We start from the raw sequence: 25,284 nt of genomic DNA, 5'->3' as shown, positions 1-25,284 counted from the left end.
ATGACCATGGACGAGTCAGAAAATCCAGCACATCTACGGAGAGATAGACTGGGGATTGATAAGACCAAATGGCAGACCCTATAGTGGAGAAGGGACTCCAAGGCTGAAGGAAAGTAGGTGTAATCCCTATTTCAGGAGAGCTATGAAGGGAGTGTCTGAGTCTTAATTGGGAGAATGGGAAAGAACTTCTACGAGAAGTGGAGTCTAAGGTCAGATCACATTTAAAATGAAAAAGTCCCCACAATTCCCTCTGCAATGTCCGCCAACAATTGAAGAAATGTATGACAGACCTTAATCTGGTCCTAGTTAGGGAGATACCAATTCGCTTTCGTGAACAGTTTGTTGCAAATTTTTATCTTATCTAACATATCTACCCTTTGGATCAAGAACAGTATCCAGCACTTTGTAATGCAGAGCTTTATGAATAGCAATTGCGGCACCTCTTGATTTGGAGATCGGGTTGGTGCTGTGGAACCAAGTGGTAAATTATCGGTCATGCTGGTTGGGAATGCCCTAGTCCAAAAATGCTCTCCTGTTAAAAAAAAAAATCAATGTGAGTTTACGCGTTTGACATAAGATGTGACTACATTTCTGAGGCGTATTCATGCCTCATACGTTAAGCGTGCCGAATTTGAGCATACCGAATAGAGGATGGAAAGGGGAGGTGGCAAAGAGAGAGGAAGAGAAAAATAAAGCGGGTAGGTGTTGATAGAGGGAAAAAAAACCCTGGAGAAGTTCATGAAGTAAAATGAAAAACAAGCTATGCAGACATATGAAAATAGAGTGACTAAACCAGGGACAAGCCAGAGAAGTGAGGTCAAGCCTTCAGAGCTGGAGAAGAGAAAAAGCCTACTCTCCAACCAGTAAAGTGTAGATCCGAAGCGCGTAACAGGCTTTCTACCGAGAAGACTTCCCCTGGCTACAACACCACCATCGAAGAAAAAAAAAAGACTGGTAGTAACTGTTTGCTATACAGCAATTTGTATTAACAGCAATAAAAACAAAAATGGGCAACAGAAGATGTAAACAAGTACACCAGTGCAAAATGTGAAGAACAACTGTGGTCACAGCTCCATCTTGAACCTCGAGGAGGAGTAGTCAAATTAGAGAATTGAAACTCAGAGGATGGTAATCGACCATTCAAGTGATAGTGAGGAGCAGAAGCTGCAAACACAGTATTAACCAATATACAATATATAGTATGCTGAATATTTAACCCATACTCTATAAGTCTTGGTAAGCGCTACATTAAGGGGTGACAGGGTATATAAGCTACATCTACGATAATAGATTGTATAGAAGTTCTCAATGTTCCCAGCATTAGCCGAACCCAGGGCTTGGACTTCCCCTTACCCCACGAACTGTGCTATCCTATAAAAGACGGCTCTATTCTATAAAAGGGGGCTTACAGATAGGGCCATATTGACCATAAGATATTGCACCTCTGTGTAGGCCTGGTAAATTGTCAGGGACATCAACTAGGGGAGGGCTGAAATTGAAATGAAAACTGAGTCACATGTCCATAGATATACTTGCGCCGGGCAATGGATGTATCACATATCTGTCACCGTTGGGTATTAACATAGAAATTTGAAAGCAGTCCATAAATGTTGTTAGATTGAAGCACTGTATGGTCCTGGCCAAAAGTTTTGAGACGGACTCAAATTTGGGTTTTCACAAAGTTTGCTTCAGTTTTTATAGAGGCAATTTGCATTAACTCTAGATTGTTATGAAGAGTGATCAGATGAATTGCATTTAATTGCGAAGTAATTCCTTGCCATGAAAATTAACTTAATCACAAAAACCCCATTTTCACTGCATTTCTGCCCTGCCACAAAATAACCTGCTAACATCATTTCAGTGACCTTCTCGTTAACTAGGACAAGGCAGCTGATATCACTCTGTCATGCGGACTGAATGATAAGAGCAGACTGTTTGCTTTAAAATGGGGATGGTGCTTGAAATCATTGTCTTCTTCTGTTAACCATGGTTACCTCGACTTCTGGGGGCGGCACCCAATGGCGAAGTACTTGCGATGTCAGACGTGCTGAAGGAATACTCTATCCAGGACCTTTGGCAGACTGAGATGCAGCCTCACGCCCTGAAGTGAGACCCAGTCAAGATACCTGGACCGCGGCCTCACAGACCCTCCGGCTCTCCTCCACACTACCATTACCCATTTCACGCTGTCGCCATGCAGAGGCCTTGACTAGCAGCGAGGTGTGTTTGGGCAGCGGCCAAAGCAAAGTAAAAGCTCGCTTTCACAGCGAGGAAACAAAATGCCTCTCACAGCATTTTCCTATCTATCCAAAATGGCACAGAGCCAGAAAAGGAATAGCCGACCCATGGTGACGAGAGATTTGGAAATTAAAGAAATGTCCGCTGAATGTCATTTTTGGTAGAAAGAGAAACCCAACTCCGCATTTGACTAGGTCGTATAACATTCTGTCTAACGCTCTACCGCAGTTGCGATTATTGCCGCATATGTGCTGTGTGAACTTTGAAGGCTATATCGCACATTATTTTTTTTTGTTTGGGCTATTTGGTCCGACCTATTTATCCTCCAATAATACCTGCCAAACTAGAGATAACCATAAGGAGGAATGTTCTAAAGCTGGTACTATGTTGGTGTTATATTATTTGGCCTGTTAATTACTCAGTATCACAAAATTTGATATATTACATATCAGCTGCCTGAGGGGTAGCCACGAAATTATATTGAGACAAGATATACATCATCTTTTGGTCTGTAATTACACAAACAATTATTGCATTAGCAGGATACCAAGCACAACTGCATATCAACATAAATAGGACACCAACTCCAGTTAACAGGTCACACGATATGATATAAGCATTTATAGCAACGTATGCTAATTTTGGAAGATAGTAGTATATGCAAAATGTAATTAAAAAAAATAAAAAATAAAAAAATCACTGAAGAAAGGAGCAGTGTGGATACCTAAAGTGTTTCGGGACTTTTGACTCCTGCTACCACATAAAGCTGGTTACAGATGAATTTAAAATCAATTTTCAAATAAATTTTCTCTTTTCTCTTTTAGCAAGGAAAGAAGAAAAAAAATGCCTAAAGGCAACTTACAGAGCAAGAGTTTGAGAAACACAACAGAACCGCGTAAAGCTGACACCGTTAGAAGCATGCCAGAAAAAATAGGAGGAGAAAGGGAGTCAAATACGACAGCATCTACAACAAGACAATCTATGGGCGGTACTACATATGAAAACTTACCGACGCAAAATGTAAAAGAAATCGCACAAGTCCTGGTAAGGGAGATAATGCCAATGATGGATGATATTATAGACAGAGCGGTCCATAAAGTCTTTACAAAAGTAAACCAAGACTTGGAAGAACGAGATGAAGTGGAATACCTAGAGCAAAAGCTGGCAGCCATGGAGGATGAGCTAGGAAATTTACACTGCCAACTGCAGGACATACACAAGGAAAAATAAATCAAAGATAAAGTCGATGACCTGGAAAACCTGTCTAGACAAAATAATATCCGCATAGTGGGAATTCCAGAAGGGGTTCCTTATAAAGCCATAAGAGATATGATCTCCAAATAAATACCCATATTATTGGGGCTCAGAGAATTCAAAATTGAGAGAGCCCGTAGACTTGGTCCAGCGCAGCTAGAGGGTGAAGGGAAAAGACCCAGATTGGTGATTGTGAAAAGTTTGGACTTTCAAGATAATCTTGACATTGTCAAGCTTTACAGTGAAAAGAAAGAGCTTCTCTGGGAAGATAAAAAAAACAAACATTAATATTCCCTGACTATTCAGCAGAAACTAGTACAAAAAGAAGGAAGTTCTCAACACTGTGCTCGGGTCTATACAAGCAAAACATCAAATTTAGACATCAGTATCCTGCAACTTTAAAAAGAGCTTTCTACAGGACGGTTCAACTCAATCATATGACCAACTAAAGGACGAAGCTAAATTTTGCAAGGATAAATTTGACATTAATCTTGAGGAGTAGATCAATGTCTCCCTTCTTCCCCCTCCTCCTCCTTTCCCTTTTTTATTTTTCTCCTCACCTCTGATCTCACATTGGAGTGTACCCATTGTTGTTATCCTAAGGTTACCAGAGAGCAAGTGCTATGGAAATATTAATAATTGCTGTTAATTGGTGAACAGTATGGTAATAAGGGGGTAGGGTGGTAGGGGGGGGGGGTCCGTGGTCCATGCAGAACCCTTACAGGTTAAACTCTCTCTCTGAAGGAGACAATTGCTAAGGTAAATGTGGTCTCGTGAACTATAAGAGGGATGGTCACCCCGATAAAAAGGGAAAGAAATATTGAAGCACCTGAAAAGGCAAAATAATGACATAGCTCTCCTTCAGGAGTCAAGAGAAAGAGATGAAAAAAAACTAACAAAGGATTGGGTTGGCCAAGTGAGGGGAAAAGGGACAAAGCAACGCAAAACTGGAGTGGTCATACTATTCAATAAAAACTTAAATGCTGAGGTAATAGCTACAGAATTCGGAGAAGAGGGAAGCTCAATGCGTACCCTGATTAGGTATCAGAATAAAGAAATGATAATTTATAATATATATGCTCCAAATGATCCTAAGTCAAATGAAACATTTCTGCTGAATTTGGCAAATTGGATCAACACAGATACTCGGCAGTATAAGTTGATTTTAATAGAGTCATAAGCTATGTTTTAGATAAATCAGGCTCAAAAAGTCAGTGGGGGGAGATGCGAGGATGGGATCATGACCAAATGTATTTAATCGACTAATTTAACAGATCTGTGGAGAGTACATAAACTGGCGGAAAGAGAATACACTTATCTATCTAAGGTACACGATTCCTGGTCCAGGATTGACCACCTACTCGCATCCCCCTCCCTATCGACATGGGTCTCAAGTAGCATGATCTATGAGATAGTTATATAATCCCATTGAGAACCTGTGGTCAATCCTCAGAAAGCAGATGGACAAACAAAAACACAGAAATTGTGATAAACTCGAAGCACTGATTAAGCAAGAATGGGTTACCATCAGTCAGGATTTGGCCCAGAAGCTGATATCCTGCATGCCATGGCGAATTGCAGATGTCTTAAAAAAGAGTTGTCAACACTGTAAATATTGAGTCTTTGCATAAACTTGATGTATTTGTCAATAAACGTTTAAAAACTTATGAAAGGCTTATAATTGTACTTCAGTATACCATAGAAATAGCTAACTAAAATGTCTAAAAACACTGAAGAAGCAAACTTTGTGATAACCAAAATTTGTGTCAGTCTCAAAACTTTTGGGATGGACTGTAAATCCAGATTCATAGGTTAGTATCATAGAAGAGAAGCAATACGGGACATTTGGGTAGAATTTGGTAGAGATCACTGTAAAGTGCCTCAGGACTGAATCGAGTCAATAAGTGGAAACATCACAAGTCTTAAATTGGACATCAGATTTAAAATAAAGGCCAGCATTTAGGGGAATACATGCTCTAAGAGAAAGTACCTGAATGCTACGCTGATAGTGCGCTGGTGATCTCCGCATAGCTTCTCTCTCTTCTCCGCAGTTCCTTTTTTGGGCGAGGAAGCAAGGCATTAGGTGAAATGGCGACCATCTCAGCAGTTCTGGATGGGTAGGCAACTCAGGAGCAAAATCATAGTGAGTCCTAGAGCCACAGTAAGGCCGGCTGGTCACTTGAGCCACGGAACAAATGCGTTCTCCAAAAGTGGCGGGCCTTAAGTCGGGAGGGGAATCTCCACGAGTAAGACAAATCATGTTATTGCAGCTGATCCAACAATGGGCAAAGTGCATGCCTTTTCTTTTTAAAGTGAGGAGACATAGGTCTGGCAGCAGTTGTAAGGGCCTCTAATGAAAGTCCACATGCTGCACCTCTCGAGCCTTCGTCATCTTGGCTGCTTTAAGCTAGTATCTGTGGACCCTACAAATTACGTCCAAGTGGACAGTCAGGATCCATAGATTTAGGTCCTAGAGATCTTTGAGTTCCAGGGATGCCTCCAATGGTACAGCCAGGAAGAAATTAAAGATAAACAAAGTGTGTCATGCAGATTGTGGTTCCACATATTCAGGAAGGGGAATATAAGGGGACAGGAGTTCTCATGGGCGGCAAGGGCTTTAGTGACAGGGAGGTATGCAGGATTAGAGGGGTTGTTCTCTGTGTAAGAGGCAGGCTTGGATCATAGGCCGGGGTGCCATCTCTGGAAGTGAGAGCAGGCCGGAATCTGCACGGCTTCCAGAGGAAGGAGAGGTGCTAGGATGTACCGGAGGGTCCTGGTCCCGAGGATCAATGTCTCCATTGGGCGGATGAGGTATGTCACAGCTCAGCAGCAATGAGGGAGTCTTGCTGGGTCCGCGTGGCAGTCGGAGTCTCGGCGACCATGTTGGTAGAAGGTGGCAGTTGGTTCACAGGGCCCTGGCTTGCTAAAAGCATGCGATGCTCTGTGATACATAGATGGAGGTCACGGGAGTAGAAGACGGAAGGATCTTCTTCCTCCTATTGCCTATTTGTGTTTGCCTATTTGTATTTGCCTATTGCCTATTTCCTATTGCCTATTTTTCGGCCTCAGAATCGGTAGCAGACAGTGGATGTTATAAGCTAGTAAGAGAGCTTAGCATACGTGCCTCCTCACTTTTAATTAATTACGTTTCCTGGCCCCAAGAGCAACCAAAATTGTAGTTCGGTAACTTTAACTTTGCAATGGACCTGTATTGATATGTCCTCTAGTAAAAAAACAAAAAACAAAACAGTTTGTAACATTGAAAATGCCTTTTCTTCTTATAATTATGAGGATAATCCTATTCTTATTATGATTTATATAATCTCCCACATTTTTACTCTGACACGTGTCCCCAGCGTTTTGAGTAGGAAGCAGAGATTCCCATCCTAGACTCTTGGCCAGAGGAATTGGGTGAGGTGATGGATGTGGCATTCGAGTTGCTCGCTTTCTTACTGCCTGACAATTATGTAGGCTGATGTAGCGCAACTCCAAGATCCTTCTGTGAAATGATTATGGTCTAATCACTGTACATTCCTTTGACTTCTCAATACCAGATAACTGTTCATGAAATAGTGGCTCCATGTTTGCCATATGCTTCTTAGACCTTTTTTGGATCAGATGTTAACAGTTTATGAAAGGGCTCCATCACCAGACTCAAGAGGATTGTAGCTACTGTATGTCTTAATTGTGGTATGGACAGTCATTCCTAGACAAGGAAGATCTTCAGTGTCTTCAACGGTCATAAAATGGGTATAGGAAGTTAATGGCATTATATGTATGGGGAACCGTATTGCAGAAATACAAGAAAAACAAACAAACAGGACATTATAGTAGCAGTTGTAAGCAGCACCAACATTCCTATCCTGAAGTGGTGCATGGGCATACAACCCAGTAATCGCAACTGGGTGAAATCCAATAGTACAAAGTGTGAAATCCGCCAGCATCCAAGGTTAAATATCCGTTTTTATTGGTACCAACACCTAGACCATAACGTCTTGACCAAATGTAGGGTTCTTTTCCATTATCAATAAAAGTGTTCACAGGGTATATAACATGGGATCAATAAGTTAATTAACCAATCAGAAAAGATCTTAACATGTGTATTCAATCATAAACAGAAAAATAATTATGTATAGGACACTATAGCAATGAAGTATAAAAAAAATACATACTCAAACATTACATACAATGTTAAAGCGCTTATAAATACATATCAATATTCGGGTGGAAATAAAACGTAGACATTTTTTTGGGGGATTTCTCAGTATCAGAACAGAATCTGGGCCAATTCTATGGGCATGTGCCAGTGTCTCTGCTGAATCACTACACATGTGTTAGTGAGTTCGCTTTTTAGTGTCATGGTAACGCAAAGTCTGCTGTGTACTGGCGGAGTTACCCTGCGTATCATATTTATAAAATGTATCTGTTTACATCTATGCGCAATGAGTTGGCAAAGACACTGCTGCATGTGCAGTGGGTTGACACATGTTCTGTTCTAATACGGTGCAATGCTTCTAAGGGAGAATACTTTAGTACATACAGAGTCCAATGGTGCATGTCACAATTTTTATTCTGTTGGATTCGTACGGAATCGGATGGAAAAAAACCTCTGTATGCCTTCATATGAAATTAGAGCAATGCAAAGGTACAATAAAGGGCTCATGCAACTCTATAGCAGCCCTGTTACGGCCGTATGCAGGAATCTTCAAGCGTCTTCTTTTTTATTGAACGCGTACTTTTACCTATAGTGAGCCGAAAATGTAACCTATGCTTGTATAAACGGCATATTCAGCAAATCCCTACAATATTTCCAGCTTTCCAATAAAAAAAAGAAAGGAAGCCACAGGGGAAATCAAATTCTATGCTTCTACATACAGGTTATTTTACACCAGCCCTGGTCTGCTGAGCCATAGGAGGAAACTACGGTTGATGTAGATGGAACCGTACATTAAGCTTATTGATTTGCAGGGCAACAGAGGAACTGGTTTCTGCTGCTGCCCTGTTCATTATTGGATCGCTCCTGCGATTTTAACAATAGATATAATAAGGGATTGGTGAATATGCAAATCTCTAACATGAATGTGTAGCTTATCTAAGCACTGAGAGAAATTACCTATAAAAACCTGATAACCGGAGATTCACTGACAGGAATCAAGAAGAAAATAAAACTGTGCTAGATGAAAAGCTTATCAAAGCCCATGCCAATATACATAAGATACTTACATGAACCAAATGGGAAAATTCATTTATAATTTCATTCAAGTCCAATAAATCCTAGGTGGACAATAAAATTCAACATGAAAAATATATTTATATATATTTATATTACATACAGGTTCGGTAAGGCATCTGTCACCACAATACTGTATTTACACAAGTCATTTTAGATTAATCGAATTATTTTCCAGCCTAAAGTATAGGTGAATCTATTGAATATCATCTATTTTTCTTAGTCCCAATGGCTGTCCACCCCTTTTAGTATACATAATTTAACAGCTATCTCGTTATACTGAGATAACAGGCTTACCAGAATAAACTCTCATTCACTTCTGACCAACAGAGAATGTGATTGGTCAAAAAAAATGACTCTGAACAGGTCTACAAGATGCACCCCATAAACTCGCCGATAGATTGGCAAACCATTTAATTGGACACTTCCAAGAGAATATATTATTCCAAGTTAAAAAAAGGTGACATATGCCCTTGAAAATTTTTTAAACAAAATAAAAAAAGTGTCTGTTACCCTGTAGATCCATTCTGCAAAATCCAATACTACACAAGTATCTCCAACACAAAATAAAATATCTAAATATTTAAATATGGTGTGAAACATATTACAGGTCAGTAGGAAGAAATCTTTACAGTAGCAATTAGATGGTCGATAAGCAGCCCAAATTTTCAATGATCATACAAAGATCAAGCCACAAATCATGCCATTTAGGCCTCATGCCCACTTCCGTTTTTTCCTTCAGGGTGCTAGCCATTTTTTTGACGGCTAGTACCCCGACCCATTCATTTCAATGGTGCGATGCACACTTCCGTTTTTTTGACGTTCCCGTTGTTCCGTTCTGACAAATAGTAGAGCATGTCCTACTTTGGTCCAAGATTCCGTGACCGTGGGGGCCATACAAGTCAATGGGTCCGTCAAAAAAACTGAAGGCACACGGAAGGCATCCGTGTGTTGCCCGTGTGTGACGGAGCCGTTGCCTAGCAACGGCCGGGCAGAAGTACAGAAGAGATATTGCACTGCACTAGTCGGCAGCCCCTTCTCTCTATCCAGCACTGATTGCCAGCCTCTTCTCTCTATCAGTGCTGGATAGAGAGAAGGGGCAGCCCTTTCGGGCAGAGTATCCGCAGCGGAACGCAGCGATAAAAAGAAAAAGAAGTTCATACATACCCCGGCCGTTGTCTTGGTGACACGTCTCTCTTTTGACATCCTGTCCGACCTCCCTGGATGACGCGGCAGTCCATGTGACCGCTGCAGCCTGTGATCCATGTTATCCCAGGAGGCCGGACTGGAGGAAGAAGCAGGGAGTTCTGGGTAAGTATAAACTTCTTTTCTGAGTCTTTTCTGAGTTGGGGTTTTTGAATGTAACATTAGAAATCTATATTGTGAACGCTGCGCATGGTACTCACTGTCCAGCGGCAGTCACTGTCCAGGGTGCTGAAAGAGTTACTGCCGATCAGTGCAGCCCCTTCTCTCTATCCATCACAGATCGTAACTCTTTCAGCACCCTGGACAGTGACTACCATGCGAGGCGCTCAGAAACGGAAACACGGAAGAGTACACACGGGAACCACACTGATCCAATCACAAACACACGGATCCGTGAAAAACGGCCATGAAAACGGTGATGGAAGTGTGCATGAGGCCTTAGGGCTGATACACTGTGTGGTTAAAATCTGATCTAATCTTGATCCATTCCAGTGAGGAAAATGAATAATGGCATTCAGATCTCAAAAGGGGCTTAGCTATAGGTTGTGTAGAGGATGTAGTCCCACCCAGGGCCTGTTACCTGAGAGGACTCAGGGTCCCTCTGCCATAGGAGATCAAAAGTACTAGAAATGTCATGAAATAGTTGGGCTGGGCTCTCACTGGATATTGCATCAGAAACTCTAAAAACAAATAAATCATATTCTGAAATGTACCTTTTCCAGTGCATTCCAGGATTCTGAGGCATTCTGATCTTCAATTTCAATGAGCTGTGCTTCCATCTGAATTTCGCAATTACTCTCACAAGAAGGCCCTAAACACGAATTAAACTTATGTTAATAAGCACAATTAAATATAAGGAGAATAATATCAAAATAAAAACAAAAAGTTACACATAAAATAAAGGAAATATTTTAGCAATAGATGCACTAAACTTATTTATTTTATTTACTCATTGGTGTAACCAGATGAACAGATTAACAGTCATCACACAAAGTATATGTGCTATTTGTTGCATGTCTTTTCCTTGAGTCTCTAATTTATGTGGTATTTGCATTTAGGGATTTACAAGTATTTTTTTAATTTCATAAATACAAAGCCCTATTAAAGGGAGTGTAACATGTCGGGGGGGGGGCTAGCGCCTTTTTAATAATCTTTGCCGGTTTAGCCATTGCACTCTACCACCGTGTGACATTAGAGGCTTTTCAAGCAGTCTGCAGCTGCTGACCAAGCCTGCCACACTTTATTCATGAGATCCTAACACACACCAGATCTCAAATGTCAGGCTAACCGACTCTGAACATTTTAATACAATTCATGTTGTACATTTATTTATTTTCTCTGCTGCATCCTGTTTCTAAACTAAATAATAAAAGTTATATTTTAATGAATGCAACAATTCAACAGCAGCTGAGAAATTGGGATTTTCTGTGCCCTTGCACACTTATCTGTTTGTTTTGATACACTATTACACATTATCATATTTTTACATGTATTGTATAATTGCTACGATTTAGAACACTTGTTAATTGAGCTATTGCTCTTCCTATATATGTCAGTGTGTGGTTTTTATTAATTGCTTGAAAATGCTTCCATGGAGGAAGTGAAACGTTGCTGTGTTGGGTGAATAAATTCACATTTTTTGCTATTGAGTGCTGCTTCTGGACTCTATTACTTGTACATTCATGAGGAGTACGTCACTCCTTGATATTTGAACCTAGCACCAGCCGTTTTTGTTTTTTTACACTGTACTGCTCCTACTATTTGCTTGATCTTATATATATATATATATATATATATATATATATATATATATATATATACATACAATATATACATACACACACTACCGTTCAAAAGTTTGGGGTCACCCAGACAATTTTGTGTTTTCCATGAAAACTCACACTTATATTTATCAAATGAGTTGCAAAATGACTAGAAAATATAGTCAAGACATTGACAGGATTAGAAATAATGATTTTTATTTGAAATAATAATTTTCTCCTTCAAACTTTGCTTTTGTCAAAGAATGCTCAATTTGCAGCAATTACAGCATTGCAGACCTTTGGCATTCTAGCTGTTAATTTGCTGAGGTAATCGGGAGAAATTTCACCCCATGCTTCCAGAAGGCCCTCCCACAAGTTGGATTGGCTTGATGGGGATTTCTTGCGTACCATACGGTCAAGCTGCTCCCACAACAGCTGTCGTGTCGTATCCCGATCACATGGTCTCGTACCAGAGAGACCTCGGATGGTATACGACACGTCACTTGTGACGTGGTGTATATCGGCTTCTTCCGTTTCACATCCCGTAACACGTATGCGCTGTCACTGCTGTTCTCTTGGTCACAAGTGACGTGTCGTATACCCGGCAAGAATTCAAGATCAACAAAGCGGCAGAGCCAGAGCAGAGAGAGACATCAACAGTCAAGTTCCCGATGGCAGGATCTGGAAACGGGGCCACTTTGGAAAACGTAAGTATATTACAAATGTATTTCTATTTATAACTTACATGCATTAAAGGGTTTATTGAAAATATGATCTTATCTCGGACAACCCCTTTAACTAAACTGCCGGTTGAACGTGGTACAAAAAAAAACCAGACTAATGCAACAGCAAAAAAAAAGTTAACCAATAAGTCCCATGTACACCAAAATGATACCAATGAAAACTACATCTCGTCCCGAAAAAAAAAGGCCTCATATGGCGACATCGACATACAAAATAAAAAGTTACGGCTCTCGGAAAGTGGCGATGCAAAAACAGATAATTTTTGTTTAAAAGTGTTTTAATTGTGCAAAAGTAGTAAAACATAAAAAAAAACCTATACATATTTGATTTCGCCGCAATCGTACTGACCCATAGAATAAAGTTCACATCTTATTTACACCGCATAGTAAACGGCGTAAGTTTGAAATACAATAAACAATGCTGGAATAGCTGTTTTTTTTTCAATTCCTTCCCTAAAAAAATGAATAAAATATAAGCAATATAATATATACACACAAAAATTGTGCAATTTGCTAGATACAACTCGTACCGCAAAAAACAAGCCCTCATATGGCTATATCGACATAAAAATAAAAAAGTTATGACTCTTGGAAGGCGGGGAGGAAAAAACAAAAAAGAATGCTTGGTCCTTAACCGCTCAGCAACGTAATATTCAGTCGGGCTGACCGACCCGTTCGCGCTCAGGGAAAATGCATCGCCATTTTCTACCGGTGCGTGCACGAGCTGTGACAGCTGCTGTTTCCGACAGCAGGCTATCACAGCTCAATTCCACCGGGACCTGTCGCGATAGTCCCGCCTCCACGATCGCCACTATTGGTCAGTCAGTGAGTAACTGTCCAATAGTGGCCAGGCGTTCAGAGCGGTTGTGAGGAGAGAGAGTAGAGCAAGTTAAAAAAAAAAAGTAAAAAAAATTACTTTTTTCGGCATCCCACCTCTCCCATCCACTACCCAGTCCTGTACCCTTCCTCCATTTGTTCCCGCCACGTTTTTTGTCAGTGATCTCCTATCAATGACCACTTCTTAGTCTTCAGGACCAATTTCTTGGTCCCTGGGGATTTTTTTATTTTTTTTTCTCTTTAAAAAACATATAAAAAAAAAAATATATATATAAAAAAAAAAAAGTGTCAGGGATCCGTCAAAAAGCGTAGTTAGGTATAGAATCAGGGAATTTAGCGTCAGGAATCAGTCGCCGTAGTTAGATCTAAAGTTAGCGGTCCATCACCGTAGTTAGGTTTAGCGTCAGGGAAGCTCGGAATAATCTAGTTAGGTTTAGTGTCAGGGAATATTCGCCGTAGTTAGATTTAGTCTCAGGGAAGTTCAAATAAAATCTAGTTAGGTTTAGTGTTAGGAACCCTCGCCCTAGTTCGGTTTAGTCTCAGGGAAGCCCACTCGTTCTATAAAAACACCAATTTTTTTGGCTGGTTTAGGTAGCAGCCTATTGCTCCTAGTTAGGGAAGCAATCAAACATGGCTCAACGGACATTTAGTCCCGAAGAGGCATATTCATTTCTTGCCTCCGACACAGAGTCGTCAGATGGTGATACTTTTATTTATCCACCTCCTCATCCAGTGATGAAGAGGAACCCCCTAGGAGACGCCCCAGGACCACCACTACAGTTGAAGCCCCTGAGCGAAATGACCCCGCCGCAGTTCAAGCCCCCGAGTGAAGTGACCCCATTTGGACCCCCACACCAGACATTTATGAGCCCCAAATCCCAAAGTACACGGGCATCTAAGGGATAAAATTTAATACGGCAGGGCTCAGTGAAATGGACTTTTTCAAGTTCTTCTTCACTGATGACTTTATAGATCTTATGGTCTCCCAGACTAATTTATATGCCCAACAGTATATTACTAAGAACCCCACACCACTTTATGCCCAATCCCACAGGTGGACCCCTGTAGATGCAGCAGAGTTGGGCAAGTTCTGGGGACTTCACTTGAACATGGGGCTTCTGAAAAAGCCGTCCATTAGGACCTACTGGAGCACGGACATCTTAGAACACACCCCGATGTACCGTATGGCCATGTCCAGGATTCGTTATGAGGCAATACTTCGCTTCTTACATTATACGGATATGAGCAGTGCCCACCCCGAGATGACCCCAGTTTTGACCGTTTGTACAAACTGAGACCCCTATTAGACTATTTCAGTGCCCGGTTTGCCCAAGCATACACCCCCAAGAAGTGTATTTCTATTGATGAGTCCCTGGTACATTTTAAAGGGAGGCTTCAATTCCGCCAGTAGCTGCCGAGTAAGAGGGCATGGTATGGCGTGATGATGTATAAGCTGCGCGAGAGTGCATCAGGGTATACGTACAAATTTAGGATATATGAAGGGAAGGACAGCAGTATTCAGCCCCCAGAATGCCCCCACTTACTGGGAATGAATGCAAAAATTGTGTGGGATTTGTGGCACCCACTGCTGGACCAGGGTTACCACCTCTACCTGGATAATTTTTATACCAGCGTCCCACTCTTCAAGTGCCTCGCTTCCAGAAGTACTCTGGCATGCGGCACTGCTAGAAAAATTCTGAGAGGCCTCCCTAAGACTCTGCTTGGGCAAACACTCAGAAGGGGTGAGAGCAGGGCACATTCTAGCAGCAACATATTGTGTGTCAAGTACAAGGACAAGAGAGATGTCCTTGTATTGACAACAATACATGGACACACCAGTACCCATGTACCTGTACGAGGTACCAGTACAGAGACCCCCAAACCAGATTGCATCCTGGACTACAATAGTTACATGGGAGGGGTTGACTTGTCAGATCAAGTCTTGAAGACCTTCAGCGCCATGCGGAAATCGAGGGTGTGGTATAAGAAGCTGGCCGTGTACATCATACAGATGGCATTGTACAATGCGTACGTACTACGTCGATGTGCAGGCCAGAGGGGAACTTTCCTGGAATTGCAAGAGGTGGTTATCAAGAACCTAATCTTTAGGGACCAAGAAGAGGGAGCACCCAGTACTTCTGGAAGCGAGACCACACGCATCGTACCAGGGCAACACTTTCCAGCAGAAGTTCCTCAAACTGGCAAAAAGGAAAAAAGTCAAAGAGGTGCAAAGTCTGCTCAAAGAGGGGGATAAGGAGGGAAACAATATACCAATGCGACACGTGTCCCGAAAAACCAGGGCTCTGTATGAAAGATTGTTTTCGGATTTATCATACATCCCTTAATTTTTAATTTACCCTGATGCACTCCGCACAGTTTATCCCCCTCATCTGTCCATTCTGAGCCCTGCCGTGTGCCCAGGCAGCTGATAACAGCCACATGTAGGGTATTGCCGTACCCGGGAGAACCCACATTACAGCTTATGGGGTGTATATCTCCGGTGGTACATGCTGGGCACACTATATCGGACACTGACATGCCATATTATATATAAAAGAGATAGATCTGGAGCGTATATAAAATATAACTTTTACTGGATATTGTTTAAAACATTTGTAATTTACGACATATGCGCATAAAAACTTTTCATATGCCACAGTTGCATGCAATTTTTCACGATATGCATTTCCAACATGATTTTTTTAAGACAGCAAATAAGTCCACCTATATGAGGTTTCTTAATCTGTATTGTTTTAGTCGTTATTTACTTCAAGAGGTTCTCCCATAAATGTTTGTTTTCTTTACTTAGCATGATTTTTAGGGCAGTTGCCCTCCTACCCCCTTTTTTCCCCCGGATGTTAATAGTCCTTTTAGCAGTTGCCTTCAATGTCCTGGTTATTGGTGAACCTCTGATATTAGATAGGTATTCTCCCAACGCGTTTCTTCCTGACCAAATGATTCCTCAGGGGAGATAGGTCATCAGTGCAGCTTCATCCAAGTTCGTGGGAAGCTGCATAAAGATTAGAGTAGCTGTCTAACAGACAAGGTGCTTTTTGGTAAAGGCATGCTTGCAGTGGCAAGAAATTTGGCTTCCCGTCTGGAAGGTAAATAGCAACGTCCGTTCCTGGCATCTGCCGTCACTCAAATGAGGAATTCCCAGTCTTTTTTTATGTCTGGTTCCTCCCCTAAACCCTCCCACCAGCCACACACCCACCTGTGACGTTTTGGGGCGTGTGTCTTGTATGGAGCGAAGACCCGCCGCGCGACCTCAGCCAAACCGACACAAGGCATCATATCCACATGTCTGCCTGGCAGCGATCTGGCTGCGACGTCACACTACAAGGGGTGGAGTTATCTCCGTTTCCCTGACTACGTGTCTGCGGGTAGCGAAGATTAGAATCAGTTGGGAGCACGATCCTGAGGTCCTGGGGTGGTGGCTCGCAGCGCGATCGCTGCCAGGCTGACACGTGGATATGATGCCTTGTTTCAGTTTGGCTGCGGTTGCGCGGCGGGTCTTCGCCCCATACAAGACACACGCCCCCAAATTACAAATGTTTTAACCAAAATCCAGTAAAAGTTATATTTTATATACGCTCCGGATCCATCTCTTTTTTTTTGCCATAATATCACGGAGAACGCATTCAAAACTACTATTGTCTATGTGGTAGACTACAAATAATACCACAAATATCTACATATATATATATAGAAAATTGCAAATCTCACTCTGCACCATCTGCTGCGCATTATCTTTTACACAGTACCTGTGGGGTCAAAATGCTCACTACACCTCTAGATGAATGTCTTAAGGGGTGTTGTTTTTAAAATGGGGTCACTTCTCGGGGGTTTCAACTGTGCTGGTACCTCAGGGGCTTCTGCATACATGACTTAGCACCAGAAAAGCTTCAGTAGGCCAAATGGTGTTCCTTTCCTTCCGAGTCCTGCCATGGGCCCAAACGGCAGTTTATTACCACAAATGGGGTATTGCCGCACTAAGGACAAATTGGGCAAAAAAATGGGGTATTTTGTTCCCTGTGAAAATAAGAAATTTTGATCAAAAATGACATCTTATTGGAAAAAATATATTTTTTTTAATTTCACAGCCCAATTCAAATAGGTGCTGTGAAACAACTGTGCAGTCAAAATGATAACAACTACCATAAATTAATTCCTTGAGGGGTGTAGTTTCCAAAATGGGGTCACTTCTGGTGGGTTTCCATTGCTTTGATACCTCTGGGGCTTTGCAAATGCGACATGGCACCCGAAAACCAATCCAGCAGAATCTGGACTCCAACAAACACATAGCGCTCCTTTCCTTCTGAGCCCTCCCATGGGCCCAAATGGCAGTTTATCACCACAAATGGGGTATTGCCGCACTAAGGACAAATTGGGTAACAAAATGGGGTATTTTGTTCCCTGTGAAAATAAGAAATTTTGATAAAAAATTACATCTTATTGGAAAAAATTACATTTTTTTAATTTCACAGCCCAATTCAAATAGGTGCTGTGAAAAAACTGTGTGGTCAAAATGATAACAACAACCATAAATTAATTCCTTGAGGGGTGTAGTTTCCAAAATGGGGTCACTTCTGGTGGGTTTCTATTGCTTTGATACCTCAACACCTCTTCAAACCTGGCATGCTGCCTAAAAATATTCTAATAAAAAAGAGGCCTCAAAATGCACTAGGTGCTTCTTTGATCTAGGGCTTGTATTTTAGTCCACGAGAACACTAAAGCCACAAGTGGGACATTTCTAAAAACTGCAGAATCTGTACATTACATATTTATTAGTGTTTCTCTGGTAAAACCTTCTGTGTTACAGAAAAAAATTGAATAAAATTGAAATTCAGCAAGAATAATGAAATTTGCAAATTTCACCTCCACATTGCTTTAATTCCTGTGAAATGCCTGAAGGGTTAAAAAAAACCTTTCTAAATGCGGTTTTGAATACTTTGAGGGGTCTAGTTTTTAAAATGGGGTGTTTTATGGGGGTTTCTAATACATAAGCCCCTCAAAGCCACTTCAGAACTGAACAGGTACCTTAGAAAAAGGCTTTTGAAATTTTCTTAAAAATATGAGAAATTGCTGTTTATGTTCTAAGCCTTGTAACGTCCAAGAAAAATAAAGAATGTTCAAAAAACGATGCCAATCTAAAGTAGACATATGGGAAATGTGAACTAGTAACTATTTTGGGTGGTATAACTGTCTATTTTACAAGCAGATGCATTTAAATTCAGAAAAATGCTATTTTTTCAAAATTTTCTCAAAATTTTGCAATTTTTCACCAATAAACACTGAATATATCGACCAAATTTTACCACGAACATGAAGCCCAATGTGTCACGAAAAAACAATCTCAGAATCGCTTGGATAGGTTTAAGCATTCCGACGTTATTACCACATAACGTGAAATATGTCAGATTTGAAAAATATGCTCTGAGCCTGAAGGCCAAAACTAGGCTGCGTCCTTAACCCCTTAAGGACGCAGCCTAGTTTTGGCCTTCAGGTTCAGAGCCCATTTTTCAAATCTGACATATTTCACTTTATGTGGTAATAACGTCGGAATGCTTAAACCTACCCAAGCGATTCTGAGATTGTTTTCTCGTGACACATTGGGCTTCATGTTCGTGGTAAAATTTGGTCGATATATTCAGTGTTTATTGGTGAAAAATTGCAAAATTTAGAGAAAATTTTGAAAAAATTGCATTTTTCAGAATTTAAATGCATCTGCTTGTAATACAGACGGTTATACCACCCAAAATAGTTACTAGTTCACATTTTCCATATGTCTACTTTAGATTGGCATCGTGTTTTGAACATTATTTTATTTTTCTTGGACGTTACAAGGCTTAGAACATAAACAGCAATTTCTCATATTTTTAAGAAAATTTCAAAAGCCTTTTTTTTAAGGTACCTCTTGAGTTTTGAAGTGGCTTTGTGGGGCCTTTGTATTAGAAACCCTGATAAAACACCCCATTTTAAAAACTAGACCCCTCAAAGTATTCAATACAGCATTTAGAAAGTTTTTTAACCCTTCAGGCATTTCACAGGAATTAAAGCAAAGTGGAGGTGAAATTTGCAAATTTCATTTTTCTTGCTGAATTTCAATTTTATTCATTTTTTTTCTGTAACACAGAAGGTTTTACCAGAGAAACACTACTAAATATGTATTGTCCAGATTCTGCAGTTTTTAGAAATGTCCCACATGTGGCCCTACTGCGCTCGTGGACTAAAACACAAGCCCTAGAAGCAAAGAAGCACCTAGTGCATTTTAAGTCCTCTTTTTTATTAGAATATATTTTAGGCAGCATGCCAGGTTTGAAGAGGTGTTGAGGTGCCAAAACAGTAGGAATCCCCCAATAGTGACCCCATTTTGGAAACTACACCCCTCAAGGAATTCATTTATGGTTGTTGTTACCATTTTGACCGCACAGTTTTTTCACTGCACGGATTTGAATTGGGCTGTGAAATGAAAAAAATGTCATTTTTTCCAATAAAATGTCATTTGTGATCAAAATTTCTTATTTTCACAGGGAAAAAAATACCCCATTTTGTTGCCCAATTTGTCCTTAGTGTGGCAATACCCCATTTGTGGTGATAAACTGCCGTTTGGGCCCATGGGAGGGCTCAGAAGGAAAGGAGCGCTATATGTTTGTTGGAGTCCAGATTTTGCTGGATTGGTTTTCGGGTGCCATGTCGCATTTGCAGAGCCTCAGAGGTATCAAAGCAATGGAAACCCACCCAAAGTGACCCCATTTTGGAAACTACACCCCTCAAGGAATTCATTTATGTTTGTTGTTAGCATTTTGACCACACAGTTTTTTCACAGCACCTATTTCAATTGGGCTGTGACATTAAAAAAATGTCATTTTTTCCAATAAGATGTAATTTTTTATCAAAATTTCTTATTTTCACAGGGAACACAATACTCAATTTTGTTGCCCAATTTCTCCTGAGTGCGGCAATACCCCATTTGTGGTGATAAACTGCAGTTTGGGCCCATGGGAGGCCGCAGAAGGGAAGGAGCGCTGTGTGTTCTTTGGAGTCCAGATTTTGCTGGATTGGTTTTCGGGTGGCATGTCGCATTTGCAGAGCCCCAGAGGTATCAAAGCAATAGAAACCAACCACAAATGACCCCATTTTGGAAACTACACCCCTCAAGGAATTAATTTATGGGTGTTGTGACCATTTTGACACCATAGTTTTTTCACAGAACTTATTTGAATTGGGCTGGGAATGAAAACAAAATTATTTTTTTCAAATAATATGTAGTTTTGGCTGAAAATTTCTTATTTTCACAAGACACAAAATACCCCATTCTGTTGCGCAATTTGTTCTGAGTGCCACAATACCCCATTTGTTGTGATAAACTGCCGTTTGGGCCCATGGGAAGGCTCAGAAGGAAAGGACCACCATTTGGCCTACTGGGGATTTTCTAGTGCGAAGTCATGTATGCAGAAGCACCTGAGGTACCAGTACAGTTGAAACCCGCAAGAAGTGACCCCGTTTTAATAACTACACCCTTAAGGCATTCATCTAGAGGTGTAGTGAGCATTTTGACCAGAGACCTACACCCCATAAACTGTAATGTGGGTTCTCCCGGGTATGGCAATACCCTACATGTGGCTGTTATCAGCTGCCTGGACACACAGCAGGGCTCAGAGGGGAAAGACGAGGGGGGATAAGCTGTGCGGAGTGCATCAGGGTAAGTAAAATTGGGGTAAATTATAAACCAAGGGATGTATGATACATTTTAAAACTGACTTTCATACAGAGCTCTGGTTATTCGGGACACGTGTCACATTGATATATTGTGTCATCCCTTATAGCAGACTTTGCACCTCTTTTGACTTTTTCCGTTCTTGCCAGTTTGGGGAACTTCTCCTGGAAAGTGTTGCCACCTTGGTACGATGCGTGTGGCCCCGCTTCCAGACGTACTGGGTGCCCCCCCCTTCTTGGTCCCTAAAGATTAGGTTCTTGATAATCACCTCTTGAAATTCCAGGAAAGTTCCCGTCTAGCCTGCACATCAACGTAGTACGTACGCATTGTACAATGGCATCTGTATGATGTGCTCGGCCAGCTTCTTATACCACACCGCATGGCGCTGTAGGGCTTCAGGATTTGATCTGACAAGTCCACCCCTCCCATGTACCTATTGTAGTCCAGGATGCAGTCTGGTTTGGGGGTGGCCTTTCCTTCATATAGCCTAAACCTGTAGGTATACCCGGATGCACTCTCGCAGCTTATACATCTTCACGCCATACCTTGCCCTCTTACCCGGCAGGTACTCCCGGAATTGAACCCTCCCTTTAAAATGTACCAGGGACTCATCAATAGAAATACACTTCTCGGGGGTGAATGCTTGGGAAAACCGGGCACTGGAACGGTCTAATAGGGGTCTCCGTTTATACAAACGGTCAAAACTGGGGTCATCTCGGGGTGGGCATGGCTCATTATCAGTATAATGTAAGAAGCGAAGTATTGCCTCATTTATTTATTTTTTTAGGTTCCAGTTCAGTTCTGAAGTTGCTTTGAGGGGCCCATATATTAGAAACCCCTATCAAATACCCCATTTTAGAAACTAGACCCCTCAAAGTATTCACAACAGCATTTAGAAAGTTTATGAACCCTTTAGGTGTTTCACAGAAATTTAGAGCAAAGTAGAGGTGAAATTAACTTTTTTTTTTTTGTCAGAAAATCCTCTTTATACCATTTTTTTTATAACACAAAAGGATTTATCACAGAAACGCAACTTAATACGTATTGCCCAGATTCTGCAGTTTTGAGAAATATCCCACATGTGGCCCTAGTGCGGTAATGGACTGAAGCACCGGCCTCCAAAGCAAAGGAGCACCTAGTGGATTTTGAGGCCTCTTTTTTATTAGGCACCATGTCTGGTTTGAAGAGGTCTTGTGGTGCCAAAACATTAGGAACCCCCCAAAAGTGACCCCAATTTGGAAACTATACTCCTTGAGGAATGCATTGTAGTTTTCTTGGGGTGCATGCAGCTTTTTGATCAGTTTTTATTCTATTTTTAGGTGGCGTGGTGACTAATAAACAGCAATTCTACTATTGTTTTTTTATTGTTTTTTTTTTTACTGCGTGCACCGTGCGCTATAAATGACATTCACTTTATTCTGCGGGGCGATACGATTACGGCGATACCAGATGTTTATAGTTTTTTTTTATGTCTTATGGCGTTTGCACAATAAAATACGTTTTGTAAACAATCATTTACTTTTTGTGTTACCTTATTCTAAGAGCCATAACGTATTTATTTTTCAATTAATAAAGCCGTGCGAGGACTTATTTTTTGCGTAACGAACTTTAGTTTCGATCAGTACCATTTTTCGGTACATGCGACTTTTTGATCTCTTTTTATTCCATTTTTTGGGAGGTGAAGTGACCAAACAATTGTGATTGTGGTTTGGTTTATTATTATTTTCCTTTACGGCGTTCACCGTGCGGGATAAATAACAAAATAATTTTGTAGTTCAGGCCGTTACGGACGCGGCGATACCAATTATGTACAGTTTATTTGTTTGTTTATATATTTTTATTAATAATAAATGACTGATAAGGGAAAAAGGGGGATTTTTACTTTTAATACTTTTAAAACTTTTATTTTCTTATTTTTACACAACTTCTTTTAACTTTTTTTTTACTGTATTACTTTGTCCCACTAGGGGACTTGAGGGCAGGAGGCCCTGATCGCAATTCTAATACACTGCACTACATGCGTAGTGCAATGTATTAGAACTGTCAGCTACTCACTGACAGCAAGCATAGTGGGTCCTGACATTGTCAGGACCCACTAGGCTTCCGTCTATGGCATAGCCGGACGCCATTGTTTGGTGTCCGGTTGCCATAGTCACCATCGCCGGCCGCTATCGCGTAGCAGGCCGGCGATGGCAGCTTAACCCCTAAAAAGCCGCGATCTCTATAGAACGTGGCTTTTAAGGGGTTAATCAGCGGGGACACAGCGATCGGTCCCCGCTGTAGGAGCTGTGACAGCTGCTGAACAAGACAGCAGCTGTCACAGCTCCTGTATGTGTCGGGAGGACGGCCGAAACGGCAGTTACTCCCGAGACGTACTATTCCGTCATGGAGCGCGAATGATACAGCTGCCATGACGTAATAGTACGTCCAGGAGCGGGAAGGGGTTAAGGGGTTAAAGGGAATGTGTCGCTAGAAATTTTTTTTTTTTAGTTAAACAATTATTATATGAGTGACTTCAAATTGTTTTAATTTTTTTTCATTTTTTCACAAGTCAGGAAATACTATCAATTATATTCTAATTTATAACATTTCCATGTGCTGGGCACTAGAGGGAGCAGTTCCTAAAATTGCAGCATGGCCAATGTGGTAAAGCAACCTCATTGCTTTATGCTGCAAATTTGGGGTAGACACACTCTCTCTAGTGTCCTCACACAATCCCCCCTCCCTTATTCTGGCTAGTGCCAGGAGAAGGAGGGGTTTGAATCTTCAAACCTCCTACACTGTATGCCGCCATTTTCTGAGCGACTGCACAGTGTAGGAGGATTAGATACAGTGCTCAGCAGACAGTATAACACGAACATACATGAACATAATACATACATCACATACACAAACATAAATGATCTGCTCCTGCCGCCTCCGCTCCCTTGAACATATGGCCGGAAGCCGCGGCCAGAAGTCGTCATCTTACTGTCCGGCAGCAGCTTCCGGTCCACATGAAAATTGCGCCGGATTTCGCTCTGCGAATGAGCTTCGTTTTGGTCTGTGTGGGAGCGGCGCATGTGCCATTCCCACACAGACGGCATACGCTGCAGAGAATGGAACGCCTCCCGTTCGCATTCTCTATGCGGTTGTATGTGCCATATTCCATCTCTGTATGTGTCGTTAATCGACACATACAGAGATGAAAAAAAAATGGCAGCCCCCATAGTGAAGTAAAAGTAAGTAAAAAGTAGAACACAAGAACAAAAATAAATACAATTTTATTTAATATCATATTAAACGCAATATTATAAAAAAATAAAAATAATGACACCTTCCCCTTAAAGGGAACCTGTCACCAGCATTTCACCTATTAAACCAGCAATACCTGGTGGTAGTGGGGGAAAAAATCATTACTATATAACCTATCATTTTCTTCTTAGTCGGCTCTGTAACTTTAGTATTCCGTTTTTTAGTGTTCCCACACCGTATGTGAATGAGCAGAAAAGAGTCAAATCTTCGTTTGAAAAGAGTCATATCTTCATTCCTCAAGTCTTTCCGAGTTTATCCCGCTTCTTTACTTTTGATTGACAGCTCTTCGCCACACAAAATCCTGAGCTTGCGTCTTGATGTCCTATTCTGGTTGTGCGTACAACGGGACACCGGATTATTACGATAAAAGGCGCGAAATATTTGCAGACCATTATTTACAGTCGGAAGAGGAGTTTAGGAGAGGGGATAACGGCAATGAACTTTTGATAGCAGCGGCCAGTGAGGGATAAGTAAAGTTCAATAAGTGAAATGCTCGTGACAGGTTCCCTTTAAGGCCAAAATAGACCTGGTCCTTAAAGTGTAGCTAAACGTTCGGCAAACTTCTGACATGTCATAGTGACATGTCAGAAGCTTGTATTGGTGGGGGTCCGAGCACAGAGACCCCCACCAATCGCTAGAACGAAGCAGCTGAAGCACTGGTGTGAGCGTTCAGCTGCTTCGTTTCTGTTCGGCATTTTCCAAAAAGCCTTTGTATCGGAGTACGGGCTCATAGACTTTGTATGCAAACCCGAAAGCTCGAGTAACAGTCAATGGGGTTGTCACCAGAGATTTTAAGATTGAACGGGGTACAAGACAGGGTTGTCCCTTATCACCTTTGCTCTTCTCTTTGATTATGGAACCCCTGGCAGTAATCATACGTGAAGATAGGAGTATAGTTGGCTTTGAGTATGGAGACGTTATCGAAAAAATCTCTCTCTACACAGATGATGTTTTGTTATATATGGGTTCTTCCCACTCTATAAATAGTTATTGAGATAT

General features: G+C 41.3%; 1 protein-coding gene across 1 annotated transcript in view; it reads right to left on the bottom strand.

Annotated features, from left to right (window-relative positions):
* Nucleotides 1-25,284, bottom strand: part of STX17 (syntaxin 17) — a 149,128-nt gene that overhangs the window by 21,606 nt on the left and 102,238 nt on the right. The window contains exons 5-6 of the mRNA XM_075826887.1: nt 10,642-10,739; nt 8,716-8,766 (exon numbers count right to left, since the gene is read on the bottom strand). Coding sequence (XP_075683002.1) covers nt 8,716-8,766; nt 10,642-10,739 — 149 coding nt within the window. The remainder of the gene's footprint in view (nt 1-8,715; nt 8,767-10,641; nt 10,740-25,284) is intronic.

Source organism: Rhinoderma darwinii, chromosome 5 (genome assembly GCF_050947455.1).
Source record: "Rhinoderma darwinii isolate aRhiDar2 chromosome 5, aRhiDar2.hap1, whole genome shotgun sequence".
NCBI classification, from domain to species: Eukaryota; Metazoa; Chordata; class Amphibia; order Anura; family Rhinodermatidae; genus Rhinoderma; species Rhinoderma darwinii.
The sequence above is the reverse complement of the archived record's forward strand: the minus strand, read 5'-3'. Positions and strand labels throughout refer to the sequence as shown.